The 17,235-nt window shown below is 40.7% G+C and overlaps 1 protein-coding gene across 2 annotated transcripts in view; it reads left to right on the plus strand.

Annotated features, from left to right (window-relative positions):
• Positions 1 to 17,235, plus strand: part of PCSK5 (proprotein convertase subtilisin/kexin type 5) — a 466,873-nt gene that overhangs the window by 199,990 nt on the left and 249,648 nt on the right. For both annotated transcript variants that reach the window (XM_025360325.1, XM_025360326.1), the window contains exons 8-9: positions 4,380 to 4,592; positions 15,186 to 15,286. In XM_025360325.1, coding sequence (XP_025216110.1) covers positions 4,380 to 4,592; positions 15,186 to 15,286 — 314 coding nt within the window. The remainder of the gene's footprint in view (positions 1 to 4,379; positions 4,593 to 15,185; positions 15,287 to 17,235) is intronic.

Below are 17,235 nucleotides of genomic sequence, written 5' to 3' on the forward strand. Positions count from 1 at the left end.
TTTAGGGCTTTAGCATATGACTTTAGGGGAACACAGTGCAGTCCACCACACACCTTCAGGACTATTCCAGTGTCTCCTATTTAACCCTTAAGATCTCTTCTTCCCTTCTCTCCACAAGCTCTGTGCATGCGGACACTGATCTCTATGGGTTTTAATGAGGTTTGGCCAGTGGGGTACGCTGGCCAGAAATTGGAATGTAAGACGGGGAGACTGGGGGCTCAGGTATACATTCACCTGCCCCTAATCTGCAGGGCCAACACAGGCTAGTGTGTCCCCTGACCAACTCTGATTAACCCCTCTGTCACCAGCTCCAGTGACTCCCCTCTCTCTGTGCCCCTTCAGGCCTAGAAGTGGTTATTGACCCCACACGGTCCTTTGAGGTTTTCCTTCACCATGCTCAGTTATAAAACAGTTCCCTCAGATTATTTGTTCAAAACAAGGACATCACCTCTGTCTGGAAGGGACATTTTCAGGGCAGCAGCAACCTACTGTCCTCTCAACTCAGGACTCTCTCAACCCAGTAGATCCCCAAAGCACCCCTCAGCAATGTCATTGCCCCTCCTTATTGGTGTCTTCCGTGAGTGCTGCCAGAACAGAATGACCTGTGTTCACACTTCTGAGGGAGTCCCCCCTCAGGGTGGGATTTCAGGGAACTTGGGGGTTGGAAACTACATCCTACCTCTTGGGGGCAAGGCATACATCTATTCTTTATCAGTTCTAATACTACTGCCAAGTCTAGAAAGGACTTGAGTGCTGGTCTGCTCTTACATTCTAAGGCCAAGCTGCAATGAAGTCATGGGAGATTTGGCCAGAAAGGGTACAATAACCAGTAGCCCTCTTTTTGCCCAAAAGAAGACTGTTGTAAGGATTAATAGCTCAGGCTGCTCCAGTCAGTTTTCAAGGTCTGGCATTTTCTTTTTTTTTTTTGGTTTAGAGACAGTCTTTCTCTGAGCCCTGTTGCCTAGGCTAGAGTGCAGTGGTGTGACCATAACTAACTGCAGCCTCGACCTTTTGGGCTCAAGTGATCCTCTCACCCCAGCCTCCCTAGAAGCCAGGAATATAGGCGCATGCCACCGTGCCTGGCTAATTTTTTATTTTTTTCTTAGAGACAAGGTCTCGCTATGTTTCCCAGGCTTGTCTCTAAGTGCTGGGATTACAGGCATGAGCCACTGCACCCAGCCCGTTAGTGAGCAGTTCTGAGAACCAGTTTGCTCATCTGTAAAATGATGATAATATAAACTTGGATCGTGCAGAGTAATGTTTGTACAGCGCTTGGCGCATAGAAGGTTTTTTAGAAATGTTAGCCTCTGTTGTTTTTAGTACACAGTGGACCTTCTATGGGTAAAACCCCTTTTGGCCATAACATGAAAAAATTATCTCTTAAGAATTGACTCTGTGTTTTCTCTCTTAGTAGAGGAATTAAAGTTCTTGTTTCTTTTTATTAAAGTAAGACATGGCCATAGAAGATTGACATAAAAAAAAAATAAAAAGCTTTTCTGATCTTACAATACAGGATAACTTCAATTACATTTTCACGTTATGGTATGCCTCTAAATTTATGCGTATAGACTGCTGTACACACACACTTTTTTGTCTTTCCCTTTGTTTTTTTTTTTTTTTTAAAGATCCAGGGTCTTGCTCTGTCACTCAGCCTGGAGTGCAGCAGAGCAATCGTAGCTCACTGCAGCCTCGAACTCCTGGCTCCAAGCAATCCTTCCACCTCAGCCCCTGAAGTAGCTGAGACTAGACGCATACACCACTACTTGGATATTTCTTTTTAATTTTTTGTAAATATGTGGTCTTACCCTGTTGCCCAGGCTGGTCTCTAACTCCTGGCCTCAGATGATCCTCCTGCCTTGACCTCCCAAAGCACTAGGATTATAGGCGTTGGCCACTGCACCCAGTCTACACACATTTTTTCCTAAACTGAGACTATGCTGTATCATTTTGTATCCTACGTTTATAACTACATTATCACAAAAATGCTTCCTAAATATTTTCTTATTAAATATTCTTTAAAATCAAGTTACTTTTTAAAGATAGTTTAATTGAATTTTATTCATGGGCACACTGTCATAATTTTACAAATATACACACACACACACACACACACACATGCTTGTACCATATATGCCTTTTAGTTGCGTTGTGAGTCTTTGTCTATCATCTGTTATGGCGCTGTTTAAATCAGGTGGGTTTTTGCACAATCCCATATATTCTATTGACCTGTCAGGTGAGGCCCAGTGGTACCCTGATTTTTGCCTGTAACACAGCCCCTCTGTGTCTGATAGAGAGGGAACATATTGATGATGACTTGGAACATTCTTTCTTTCCCTCTGGTATGTTGTTCTGTCTCTGAGGTCTAGACATAGTTTCTCAGTCTGACCACCCTCACCATAGTGATGAATAATCCCTCCTAGAGATTATCATAGCATTGAACAAGATTCTTAGTTTGTGATGGCTTGGTGATTACTGCACCTTTCTCTCTATTTCATGAATATTTTGATGAAATGTTAAGGGATGGTAAACCAGGCCCAGCTGTCGAGCAGCAATAACAACTGAAAGTTTATCCCCCTCTCTCTTCATGAATATTTCCAATTCCTGGGTAATCATAAAGCATTTTTTCCAAGTTCAAGTACAAAAAGAAATGTATGATCAGGTCTGTCAAATCATGTCATAAATATTCCATTCCTTGAAGAGTCAAGGTCAGGAAGAGTTTATCACAGATATTCTAGACTTTGTTGTCTCTTTTTTTTTTTGGCTCTTTTTCCAGAAATTCTAAGAAAGCATCCCCCAAATTTTCCTTCCACCTGGGGACCAGAAAACTAGGGCCTGGAAGGAAGAAAGTCTCTGCCATCACTAGCTTTGTGACTTGGGTTCTCACTTCCTAATAGAAAATGATGGATTTGGCCTCAATGTCCTCCAATTTGCCTTCTAGCTTTAAAATGGCACAATTTCTTAGAGATTCAGCTGTAGCTATTCCCAGAAATACTCTCCATTTTGGCTTAATTCTGTTTTTCCCCGAAGACATCAGCTTATAGTCACTTCACTGTGTATGTCTATATTCTACTTTTCTTCTATTCCTTAATTATTGAGAACTTTAAGAAAGTCTTTTTTTTTTTAGACAGAGTCTCACTCTGTCGTCCAGGCTAGAGTGCGGTGGTATGACCTTGGCTCACTGCAACCTGCACCCTCCACCTCTCAGGTTCAAGCAGTTCTCCTGCCTCAGCCTCCCGAGTAGCTAAGATTACAGGCATGCACCACCACACCTGGCTAATTTTTGTATTTTTAGTAGAGACGGAGTTTTCCATGTTGGACAGGCTGGTCTTGAATTCCTGTCAGGTGATCTGCTCATCTCTGCCTCCCAAAATGCTAGGATTACAGGCATGAGCCACCATGCCTAACCAAGAAATTCTTTTAGTTATTTTTAGCTACCAAGCTTTGGTATGAAGAATGTGACACTGTCTTGTAGCATTCTAAGAAAATGTTAATAGATCTATGGTCAAATATGTTTGGAAAAATTACGTTAGACTGTATCCTGCTTTTAGAATTTTACAGTAAGCATTCATTTATTAAAGGTGCTTAGAAGTTTTGTAATAAAGAGGCTCACTTAATTTTGTTTAACTCAGGGATTCCCAAACATATGTGATCTTGAAATCCTTTTATTTATGGTAGCATCCATTAACATCCCTCAGTAATTAGTGCCCACACCACTCATGGGAAGGTCAGTTCTATAGAAAGAAGTACTGTTAGTACTTGCTTCTGACACTCACCAACAGTGTGATTGAGCATGGAGGCATAACCTCTGCATAGCTCATGTTCCTCAGATGTAAACGAGGGTGCATGATAGCACCCAATTCATGGCAGATGTGAAGATTTTAAACAATAGTGCGTAACTATGGTAATTACAACTAATAATATCCCAACTCTCATATCTCACTGGGTTCAAATTTTGGCCCTACCGCTTACTGATTATGACCTTAGGAACATTACTTAAATTCCTTTTTAAAAAAATTTTTAATTTAATTACTTAACTTCTGTACCTCAGTTTCTCCACAGCATAATGGAGACAGGAATTGTGCCAGCCTCACAGGATCGTTGAAAAAATTCAATCCAGTTCATGTAAAACTCTTTGACTTGTGCTTGGTCCATAAATATTAGCCATTATTATTGTCATTATGTGTGCTCCTGTAACTTTTCTGACCATTTTAGTCTATAAGACCAACTCTTCTTACTCCACTCCCAAAAGCTGCTTAAGCCCAGCATATTAAGATAGCAACACACGCCACCTGCACATACTCAGTTCGGCTCAGTGGATTCTGACCTCTTCATTTAGAGTCATTTCACACCATCATTTAGCTTTCTCTGTTTGTGAACAGGGGCGGAGAGGCCTCGGCTCTGTGTTTGTTTGGGCATCTGGAAATGGCGGAAGGAGCAAAGACCACTGCTCCTGTGATGGCTACACCAACAGCATCTACACCATCTCCATCAGCAGCACTGCAGAAAGCGGAAAGAAACCTTGGTACCTGGAAGAGTGCTCATCCACGCTGGCCACAACCTACAGCAGCGGGGAGTCCTACGATAAGAAAATTGTACGTGCCATGTGCATGCCCATCACGATCTGTTTATTTAATGTTCACTTTGAAATACAAAGGGAGAACTATAAATACATATACACAAGTAATATATGGAAATAGAAAATTAGATTCGTTGATAACATCAGAAGTCGTAAACATTGCTAATTGAAAATGCTTGTGCAGTCATCACATTGCAACATTTAATGCGGCCTTAGACGTGATTAAGCTTCCGTTTTATTGAGGATAAATGATTGGTTCACATTCACATTGTGAGTTAGTGGCAGAGAAGAGACTGGAATCTATGCCTGACTCAGCCCTGGGCTCCTATCACTGTGTTTCCACACTGACTTTTAACTTTAGCTTTAGTGCTTTGGTTTCTAAGTACAGCCAATTCAGTGTGAAAAACAAAAGTGTGTAAGGAAACTCAGAATTCCACTGAAACTATACTTACTTAACATGAACTAAACCTCTATAAAAGGTGCAGTTTTTTGTTTGTTTGTTCTTGTTTTTATGATGTTGATGACGAAGTCTGTTGCCCAGGCTGGAGAGCAGTGGCGTGACCTCGGCTTGCTGCAACTGCTACCTCACAGATCCAAGCCATTCTCCTGCCTCAGCCTCCCAGGTAGCTGGGACTACAGGAGCCCACCACCATGCCCAGCTAATTTTTGTATTTTAGTGGAGACAGGGTTTCATGATGTTGGCCAGGCTGGTCTCAAACTCCTGAACTCAAGTGATCCACCTGCCTCGGCCTCCCAAAGTGCTGGGATTACAGGTGTAAGCCACCACAGCTGGCCAAAAAGTGCATTTCTTATAGACAGCACAAAGTTTTCGGGGTGGAGAAGCACAGAAGCTGCATGGGATCCCCCGTTTACCAACATATCCTGTACTCTAGGCAAACAGCCAGTGTGATTAAGAGTTCAGGTGGCAGGCCCAGCCTGCATGAGTTTCTTTCACTCTTGAGCTATTTGCTAGTTGAGTAATTTTGGACAAATTAATCTGTCTGTCTCAGCATACTTATTTATACAAAGAGGACATTTAGTAGCACAGAGTTCATGGAGTTATTACAAAATAATGAGGAAGGCAGTAAAAAGTGCTTAGCATAGTATCCGGCCCTTCAGTGCTTACAAAAGCTCTAACTTTTCGGGGGTGCCCAGCACTGTGCTGCTGATTATAAATTTCACACACCTTTGCACTTTGCCCTTTTTCCTGATCATGATTTTGTAAACTTCTCTGGATTTGTCTTTTTAAGGTAGAGCTAAGATGCTGTACCTGACACTTTTTAGCGCTTAGCCAAGACCCTGCTTCTGGCTCTAACAGATCTACGCAGGTTGGGGTCACTCTACTGGTGCTCCCTCTGCCTTTCCCACAGTCCATAGGGGATAGGACTGTACCTCCTTTGTGCAAGTCTTAATCCACATCCATTCTATTCCTCTTGATTCCTGGTTACTATATGATTTTTCTGTTTCATTTATCAGTTACTTTTTACTACCTTCTTTAGTTACATTTTGTAGATGGATTTAGGTAAAAATTGCCTCCCCATATACATATCCCCCTCTTTCCCTAATTGCTCCACAATGTCTGGGTTTAAATATATACACCCAATTCTACCTGTCAGTACCTCCAACATTCATCAATAAGCATAACTCCGAAGCAGCAAGTAAAATATAAAAGGCGAAAATGCAGAGATGAGCTTTGCATTTGAAGTTTCTGGCTTCCTTAACTGGAACGGGGATGCCCCAGTGAAATTTTGCCTCCGTTAGAGAAATGTTATAATCTAGAAATATCCCTCTGCTTTTAAATAAGAAGACCTTGTGTCTTCTAACTCATGATCAACGTCCATTAGCACGGAGTGACATCCGTCAGCCCTGCATCATGACATTCCTGATGACAACTCTGGAATAAGAGTTCTCGTTTTTTACCTCTGGAGTTTGAAATCATCTTAAGGCAAACTCACTATTGCTTCAAAGTAATTATGCCCATTTAGTCAGTCCTATTATTCTCCGTGGGGTGATTGCTGTGGGGAGAGTATTGTTAAGTTTTATCAATGCCTTCTGTAAGAGAAGCATATAGTCTCATGGCAAAAATATCAAAGATGTAGGAAAGGTTGTCGCGGTCCAGATGGGAGAACGCAGTGTGTACAGAGGGACTGCAGAATCACTATTGTGAGGTTTACTCTCTAAACCTAACCTCCTGGGGCCTTCGCCATTATTTGCTGTGGTTGTGTGGTTGCTGCTGTGACTCCCATGGCAGGGGTGTCATTTCGGATTCTCCCACGGATAGACAAATTGATCCATTCTGTGGGCAGGGAGAGAGCTTCCCAGGAAAAGTGGACGCCATGACGAAATGTTAATATCCTTTCGTGAGGTCATATACTTTTCCCCAGTTTTTGCTTATGGTTTCAAAGCCTTCTGTGACTCACTCTATGTATTTAACTTAATTTGTTTCTTCCTTTTTGTTTAATGCCTTTCTTCCGTTTTTGTGAGATTATATTAGTCAATTTTCTCTAGCTAGTTCTTAGATTCCCTTACTTCGCCTGAATTCCCAAATTACCCCCAGTTGGAGAGGAAATTTGGAAGCTGTTTGTATTAGTCTCTAGCTTCAGAGAAACCACTCAGTGGATAAGCAACCCTCACGGAGTCTCGATTGCCTCGTCTGTAAAATGGAGATGATACCAGCGCTGACCTCAGAGATTTCCATGAAGATAATAAAATACTGACCAGATACCTGGTTCCTGGTCCACAGGAGCAGCTCAATGCATGCTCAGCCACGTTTTCACCTACGCTCCTGTAACTTTCTGCATCCTGGGAGGTTAGGGCGTTTTTCCTAAGAGAGTTGCTTGTTGCACCTCAATCTTTCCAGTCTATAAAACACTGTGATCTGTTCCACCCATCCCATAAAGAGAGACACCCTGATCAGGAACACGTTAACAGTTTGAACATGAGTGGCGTTGGCAGCAACGTCAGCCTTTTATGGTCCAACTGACCCCTTTTCCTTCTAGATATCAGAATGACAAATCATCCTGTGTTGCGCCTGGGACCTTTCCTTCACCAGGCTTTGAACCCAGATGCCTTTGGTCCCTCGGTGATGCCCGCATCCTGTTAGTGGCATATGTGATTGAGTGCTACAGGAATGGCAGTGCCTGTCTTTGTACTAAGCCCCCTTCCCTGAGACATTCATTTCCTTTTGTCATCTGCAGCCTCCCCAGAAGAGCACAGTTGTCATTCTTCATTCATAGAGCACCTTGGTGATTTGTACCAAGACAGTTGCTGAGGATCTGAGGAGAGAGGGGAAAAAATCTCCTCTCTGCTTCTGGGAAAGCATTTTTGTTAAATAAATCGTACTTGTTCTGGACAAAATGACTTTTCATGATACGCAAACAGGAAAGCCTTGCCCTGGGTTTCAAAACATAAGGAAGTCCCTGTCCCTTGGTTTCCTGCCATTACTTCTAGCACAATTGTGGACCTTGGTATTGCATTCATGCTTTAGTAGATTTGGATCAGCAATGGCCTTATATCTTATTACAGCAAAGGAAGCGTTCAAAGTATAAAGAGTACAATGAAAGAAGCTCTTTCATAAGCTAAATAGAAGTCATTTAAAATGACTAGTTATTTTAAAGTCATACAATGAAAGAATGTTTTTAGGAACATATTTGTTCACATTGTATTACATGTCTCACATGTGATACATTTATATATTAACGTGTTGAAAATCTCACATTTTTTGCCCTTCTCATTTGTGCCTGACACTGCGCTATGCACGTCGAATGCAACATCTCATTGTATTCTTGGGAAACCCTATGCAGAAAGATCATGGTGCCCCCACTTTACAGATAAGAAAACTAAAGCTTGAAAAGTTAAACAAGCAAACAAAAACCACAGCTAATAAATGGTAGAGCTTGGATTCCAATCAAAGTCAGGATGGACCCCCAAACTCATCTTGTAATCAGTATGCTATCCCACCCTGATACGTCTTAGGGATATCCAGTATGGGGCTATGTGAAAGAATAGTGCTTTTCTTACCTATTTTGAGTTCTTTTCAGAGTCATGAAGAAGCATTTAGAATATATACATTTCCATGGTTTTTCACTAGTCTCCTCATTTTGAATTTCATTCCTTTACCCTTTTTCATACCCCCTCAGACAATTGAACCTCTTGCAAAAAACTCAAGCTGAGTTGCTAGTTCCTATGGCAGCAGAGTTAGCACTGAGCTCCCAAGGTTATGGCTTTTGTATGATGTTCAAACCAGGGCTCTCTGATGTGCAAAGTGCCCTCTGTTAGAACACTCCTCTACCAAATATCACTTCATTTTTGTCTCCTCTCAAATTTCACCTCAAAGAGGATTTTCTTCATCGCCTTTTCTAAAATAGGGGCACACCCCTCCACCACTCTCTACTCTACCCGGTTCAATTTTTTTTTTTTTTTCTAGTGCACTTATAGGTACTTCACATGGTGGTACATATTTTCTTACTTACTGTCTGTTTTTCATGCTACAATGGAAACTACTTGAGGATGAAGACCGTGTTTTGTTCCTTTCCAGAGTCTGAGCTCAATAAATATTCGTGCATAAATGACTAGCAAACATTTGGAAGGATGGAGGCTTCACAAGTTGTTTATATAGCTGCAAGAAGACAGGGAGCTGCTCTGTTTCTTTCAGAGAAACTTCTTCTATTGGTAGGTTGGTGAAAGTTAAACGTTATTTGACAGGATATTTAGCATAGAAAATTGCCAGCAGGAACCCTGCTACATGATAAAGCTGTTCATGTAACCTGTTTTTAGTGTCAAAAAGCCTAAAAGATCCCATCTATAACCCCTCACCTCCTCCTGACGTTTTTGTCAAGTTCTGTTTTATGAATAAGGCTCCCCCTTCTCTCCAGTCCCTCCCATCGTTAAATTATCTCTTTCTTTTTGGACTTGTTCAGACTTTGACTTTTTTCCCCCCTAGTAATTTATCTTAGTGATTGGGACATAGGGTCTCTCAGATTCCTCCTGGGAGGGGTTCTCTGAGCCAGAGTTGGGAGAATATATGTTCTGCTTAGCCCTCTCCTGATGTCATTTTATTTATTTGTGTTCAAAACAAAGTTGCTGCCTGGGGTATCTCAGAGTTGGCCTGAAAACCAAATTCCATGTGGAGGAATTATCTTATTGCTTTTAATGCTTCTAAGCAACTCTCCATTTTCTTTTGCAGAAATATTCTGCTGTCTCCTCTCCTTCCTCTTCTACCACCCAATTCATTTTTCAAATACATTCACCCTTTGCACTGGGTTGTTCTCTGTCATCTCTCCATTTCTTCTTTTGACTTAAAAAATGCCATTATTTTTCATGAGTAAAAGTCTAGCGAATCCAGATGTGTTTAGTTTATTTGGAAGTTTGATACATATTCTCTTGAGAAAGTTAAAAAGCGAAAAGGAAACGTTGCTTCTGAAAAGGTCTCATTTTAATGGCCCAAAGGAACCTCCTTACGGACTTGCTGACTTGGGCTGGGCTACAAGGCCAGTTCTGCCATTGTTGTTGCCTTTGCTCTCATGAATGACGACACTTTGTAACTCAGCTTGTTTTTCTTTTGCTACTATTTAAGAATTTGATATCTTTACCACTTACGAGTCCTTTTGTAGCTGTTTGCCCTTGGGCAAGTTACTTAACCCCTCTGAGCTTCTGTTTCCTTTGGTAATAAAATATCTTCCTTGCAGTGTTTCTGTGGGTTTATATATCTTTTATACAGACACACTTAAGGACCTCTTGCACACTGTCTCACTCATTGCAGGCTGCTCATTGTGGTAGTTTTAGAGGAAGCAGTGGAGTTTTAGAGGTAGTTTTAGAGGTAGCTGGTGGTAGATAAAGCATCCCTAATACAAAATTTCAAAATCTGTAGTATTCCCATGAGCATTTCCTTTGAGTATCATTTTGACATCCCAAAAGTTTGAGATTTTGGAGCATTTCAAGTTTTCAGATTAGAGATGTTGAACTGGTATAATGCAGATATTCCATAATCTGCAAAAATGTGAAATTGAAAACACCTCTGGTCCCAAGTATTTTGGGTAAGGGATACACAACCTGTAGTGCTTCTGAGAGTATTAGCTGTACTTCAAACCCTGGATTGTATATACATATATGCACACATAATTTTTGTAGGTTGACTACAAACTTCTGTGAGTTTTGTTTGGATGGTGGAAAAAGAATGACTTTGACTGTTTTCTAATGAACGGAAGAGTTGAAGTATAGAATGAAATGAATATAAAGGGGCTTGATTTTAGGGATTCAACTTAGCAAATAAATATTGTGCCTCTTGGTACATGGAACTGAGCTGAACATTACAGAGGTACAAAAGCGATATAACATGGGCTTCTTCTTTAGTGATAGCAACCCTCCATTTGTGAGCAAAATCTATTTGTACTTCACATTTACAGATTCTTTTAGCAACATGAGAGTGGGATTTTGTATGGACTTGTCAGTCATGATTGAATTTTTCACCAGTCTTTGCGACTTCTGTGGACACAAAAAGCTTTCTTTAGTCTTCAGTTCCTTTTTATTTTACTGTGCTTAATAAATCAGCTTCTTCTATTTTACTCATTGACACATTTAAGATTTAATTTCTGCCCTTCTCCCCCATAGCTGTGTCTGAAACAGCTTTCTTGACACAATTCTAGTTCAAATCAAAATCAACACCAGAAACAAATTCAACCTAACAGACAGTAAAATCATTTCATGTTTCAAAAATATCTGTTCAGTTGCTCTTTTAACAGATATGAGACAATATGGCACCTTCAAAGTAAAATAGATCACTAGATATCAAGGAGAGAGAAACGCTTGACTGTGGGGTTGCTGTAAAAGCTTGTCACTTATGGCCAAAGTCAGTCTGAACTGAGATTCCCTGGAGAATTACATCAATAGGCTAAAACCAAATGTCCAATCAGAACAAGTAATGAAATGTGAAATATTAGGAAATAATTGCTTAAGGTGAGAAAAAGTGATGGGTCATCTTAGTGGAGGCTGTCTAAACCTGAACAATATCCACCGCTTCTCACCAAAGGAAGATGACATCCCTAACATAGTGGAGTCCAAAAAACCATCTGCTACTGATCCTGAGAGATACTGAAAATCTAATTTGCTGATCAGGACAGCTTTGATCTGGCTCAGGGCCTGGTGTCCTTTCCAGTTTCCATCACTCTGATGGGCACAAATGATATTTTCTCGAGCAATCTGAGAAGTTCTTTGGAGAAAAAATTCTGTTTCTGATTTGTGTAGTGAATTTGGGGGAATCTGGAGCATGCAAGATGTGCCATCAGGATTGAGACCAAATTCTGAGACATTCTTTAAAATGGAATCTAAAGTGAAAGGGCTTGCATGTAGAATCTTTGCGCTCCCTGCCCCATGTCGTGGGCCAACTGTTGAATGCAACTTGCCTTTAAATTACACTGTCAGATCCTATATACATGTGTTGTGATTAATGGGGATATTCCATGTGGTTCCAGTTTTCATAATGTCATTTTTCTTCAAGATTGCCTGCTCTTTGGTGGTCTTTGCCTTTTATTTCTGAAGATAGACACAAAAACTCCAATACTGCGGCTTCTCTTAATGACGAAAACCCTGCCTTAGATCTTTCCAGCAATTTACACCTAAATATTGCTCCCTCTGATAGTAACGTCCTCATGAAATGACCCAGCTGGAACTTCCATTTCAAGCAGGATGAGAAGGGAGCGGGGGATGTTTTTGTTTCTTTTCTCCCCATTCCTTTTAACTACTCCTTTCCATCACCTTTCTCCTCCACCCCATCCAGCCCTAGCCACCAGTCTCAAGTTTCATTTCAAGTGGTTGAAAAAAATTATAACACAATGAGGATTTGGAATTACACAGACTTGCCTGCATTAATAGCATTTAACACTTCATTTGTGTTTATATATAAATGTACTAAGTGACTTTATATTAAAGTATATGTTGTATGCATAGATACCTGGTCACTGTACAGACGAAGCATATTCCTATTGCAAATGCAAGATCATAAAATTTTGATTGTTCACATTTGAGGTTGGCTGAAGGTGGTTATTTATTAGATTCAAATGCTGCACACACTTGGAGTGTTTATTCTGGATTTGTTTCTGTGCACTGAAAGTGTCTGGTGCAGCTGAAGAATAAGCAAGGAGAGCCAAGCGGGGAAATATCATGAAAAGTCTTGAATCCAGGCACAAATCATTGAAAAAAAAAAATAAAACTTGAACAAAGGAATGTGACCATGGGGTGAGGTAAAATAGGAAGAATGCAGGCAAGGCCGTCTCAACAACAGCAGATCTGGACACCTGGAAACAAGCTACTTCTGGGGTGTTCATGCATTGACTTACGGACCAGGGCTTTGGAAAATCAGGCTGCACATTCACCCATAATTTCAAATGAGGCAGCAATTCCTTTTCACAATCCAGCAATTCCTCTTCTGGAATTAACGATTTGAAGGAACTGAAAACAGGGTCTCAGAGAGATTTCTGCTCCCCCATGTGCGTTTTCAGCCTTCTTCACAGTAGCTGAGAGGTAGACGCCACCCATGTGTCCATCAACAGATGAATGGATAAAGAAAACGTGGCATCATGGAATATATTCAGCCTTATAAAGTAAGGAAATCCTGTCGTATGGTACAATATTGATAAACCTTCAGGACATTATGCTACATGAGATAATCCTATTATGAAAAGACAAATGCTGGATGATTCCACTTACATGAGGTATGCAGAGGAATCAAACACATAGCAGTAGAAACAAGAATGGTGGTTGCCAGGAGGTAAGGGGAGGGAGCATAGGGAATTGTTCAATGGGTACAGAGTTTGACTTCTGCAAGATGAAAAAACCTAGTGATATTGTACAAGCTTGTACATATGGTTAACAACATTGTACTGTACACATAAAAATTGTTCAGAGGGTAGATTTATGTTATATGCTTTTTAACACAGTAAAAGAATACCTTTTAAAGTCAACAATGAAAAACCCGATTTCTTAACATAGAAGTGGGTAGGGCCCTGTTTACCCAAACATCCTGCAAGCATCAGATGTCGAGGTTCAGTAGATGGCTTCAGGGTTTTGCACACCATTCATTCATTCAGGAACGCACAGTGAAAGGTTTGACTCCTTCCCCACCACCATATCTATGGAGTTCTATAGATCTTTGTTCATTCTTTCTCTCCTTTTATATCAGTACCCACATCCATCTAGTACAGGTAATCTGATAACATTAGCATTGTCAAAAGGAACGAAGAAAGGATAGTAAGAACGTACGGTCTCATGTGAAACTAAATCAGCCAGAATGCCTATCTAGATCCATGAGAGGTCATAAAAGAGTCTACTCAGACATCTTCGTGTGACCTAGAATAAACTTCTAAGTGAGACTCTGTCTCTAAGGAGCTATAAAGCACTTTGTTCTTGTGAAGATCAAATTTCTTTCCAAACCAAATTTAACTGATTTTCACACTCCTCTGGAAAGAAGCACTTTGAAGGAGAGGGCTTTGTTTTCAGCTGCCTGGATCCCCCTTCACCTTTCTGCTGACCTTTATCTGTAATATATGGTAATATACTTGCCTTGATGCCAAAGACAGATACTAATAGTCTTCCAGTAACTTCAATGAGACCACTAACTCCTCTCACAGCCCTCTATACTCCCCCAGAGGTGATAATGTCCCCAAGAGGTCAAAAAATGGATTCTTGTCCAAGAGAGAGGATTTTAAAAATCTTAGAGCTATTACAGTGGTTTCTAGAATCTTATTCCATAGTATTTAAGTAGAATTTAAATTTAATGTATTTTTTTCCATAGTGAGAAAATAATGAAACAAAGGTTGAGAAACATTGCCTTTGCTGGATGATAATATTATTCCGTCACAGCTGAAGTGAACTGGATTTAAGCCAAGAGGATAAAAATGACTTAGTTCTCACATTTTGATTAAAAAATAAAATGGAGAAATAACTAATTTTCTCTAATATACAAGCTTACACTTAGTGCTGTAATTGCATATCAAGTACACTGGCTTCAGCCTTATTTTTAGTATCCATGTTATGTCTTTGAGGAACTCTTGGTTCATCCATGCAACATTTCTATTGATTCTAGAAACAGGTCCACAACCAAAGGTTCTTTCTATGGCAGAGCATACTTTTGGCTTGAACCCCCAAGGTAACAGTTCTGGGCTGCAGGGACTGTGTACTTTTATTCTGTATGTTGCCAATGCCTGCTCAGTGTCTGGATTTGATACAATGTGTTTGATTATTTTAAAATGTTGGGGCAAGGAAAGAACTTCAGTTTTAACCAGAACTGGCACTAGGGAGAAGCAAGCAAGATGCTTACAGAGCAGAATTTAAAGAGGTATTTGCACAGTCTTTGTGTTTTCATCCATAGGCTCATCCTGGTTTTCACCCTGGTTTTAACAGAAATGGAGTTCAGTTTCCAAACCCTTCCCTTTTCAGAGTTGATCTACGCAGGCAATTCTCTGGAAGTGATATGATTTACAGGCATGTAGAAACAAGGAATTTAAAACAAGTATTTAACATATACCCGCATTCTATTTTTGTGAGTATATTTCTTTCTACTTGCAGATAACTCACATTGGCCTCAGAGATCTAAACTTTTCACTTTGTTTTCCAGATCACTACAGATCTGAGGCAGCGTTGCACGGACAACCACACTGGGACGTCGGCCTCAGCCCCCATGGCTGCAGGCATCATTGCACTGGCCCTGGAAGCCAAGTAAGCCTTGATCTCTATATGTCTTCAATGGTGACAACCCCTGATCTCAGGGAAAACGTACCCCTTCCCTTGTATATGGCCCCTAGCATGACAACCTAGAATATAATCTTCCCAATCCCACCTTTAAAACTTCAAAGGTTTGGGCTTTTTAAAAAAAGATTCCCCTATATTAAGAAGATAAGGTTTTTGGTTTTACATGCTTAAAAAATCAAACTGTGTAATTACTTTATTATGGAGTCATAGCACATGCATGCCAGTTGGCTCCCTCTCTTGCCTTGTTGAGGTTTTTATTCTAGTCTGGGAATGTTCCTGAGCGTCCCAGAGAGGTTAGGGCTGCCCATTTCTGGTCCCTTGCTCTGAAGCATGACTAGGCAGCTCAGATTCCACGACAATAGCACAGTCACAGACTGGCTCTGCAGAATAGAATATGCCAGGGATTAGGACAACCCACTTATATCAAATCCTGTTCAATATAGTCAAATTCTATGTCAAAAAGATTACTGTGAAAGACCCCTTTAGGCTATTTGTAAATAGGTCCCCATCTCTTTTTTATCTAAGAACAAATAGGTTAATTTGTCTTAACTTTTTGAAAACCTAATAATACAGATCTAAAATCTCTTGTCCTCAATTTTAAAATCCTAAATGCCAGGAAAACTGAACGTTCTTTTGCAAATTTAACACTAGAGTTCATTTTTTGGCAAAGTTTGCCATATACTTATTTGAGGCTATTTACAGTATTATTTATAACATTTATTGTGAAATATTCATGTATTTGATTGTGAGGTGCTGGCTCAGCCCCCCGCTGGAGGTTTTGTGTCATGTATGTTACAGGCACCATCTCTGAAAAGAATCTGAATTCCAAACCCGTCTTGGCCAATTTTAGAATAGGGATGGAAGGCCTGTTCTCTGAGGCTCTCCCTGTCGGAAGATCATAAGAGAAAGGAACTGAACTAATGATATAAGCGGTATTCTAAAAATAGCCTTGCATCACTGCCCTAGGGAGGAAGGGAAAGGCCCATTCATCTAGTTGTACCCTGAAGTAGCGCAATAGCCAGTGACAGGGAAGGAATATGAAGATAATGAAGAGGCTTAGCGATTACAATAAGAACTGTGTGGCTGGGCGCAGTGGCTCATGCCTGTAATCCCAGCACTTTGGGAGGCCGAGGCAGGTGGATCACAAGGTCAAGAGATCGAGACTATCCTGGGCAACGTGGTGAAACCCCATCTTTACTAAAAATACAAAAATTAGCTGGGTGTGATGGCGGGCACCTGTAGTCCCAGCTACTGGGGAAGCTGAGGCAGGGGAATCGCTTGAACCCGGGAGGCGGAGCTTGCAGTGAGCCGAGATCGTGCCACGGCACTCCAGCCTGGTGACAAAGCGAGACTCCATCTCAAAAAAGAAAAAGAAAAAAAGAATCATGCTAGTTCATTCTCAGGACACGGGTAATTTCCCAGCATTCGCAGCTGCCCCTCTGTAAGACGGAGAGCCTATGTTAAGGCAGCTGGACCTGAATATAACGTGGATACAGTAAATTGCTAAGTCATGTGTTGGACTGAAACTGGGGGAAGAACATGGGCTGTGGATATGGTGCCCTGTCTCTGGGTGGCCTCTTGCCCAAGCCTTGACATTGAGAGATATCCAAGCCCACATGAACATTTGGATTTCTTTCTTTTTGACGAGGTTAAATATGAAGTCATTTTCAACATATTACATCTTTTAAGGTGTTAAAAGTTTGGGTTTAGCAAGGAACTGGCACTTATCCTATTAAATTCTCACTTTACAACTTTTCACTAACGTGTTCTGGCAGCAGAAGTCTCAATTAAGTGTCTGTGTTTTTAATTTGGTGAACTCTACCCAGGAGTTTTGAAAAATACATAGTTTTTATTCTGAAATTCTAGATTGTTTCTCTGGAATATGTTTCCACAAAATATTAAAAGAAAAAACATTA

The sequence above is a fragment of the Theropithecus gelada genome, chromosome 15 (assembly GCF_003255815.1).
Source record: "Theropithecus gelada isolate Dixy chromosome 15, Tgel_1.0, whole genome shotgun sequence".
NCBI classification, from domain to species: domain Eukaryota; kingdom Metazoa; phylum Chordata; class Mammalia; order Primates; family Cercopithecidae; genus Theropithecus; species Theropithecus gelada.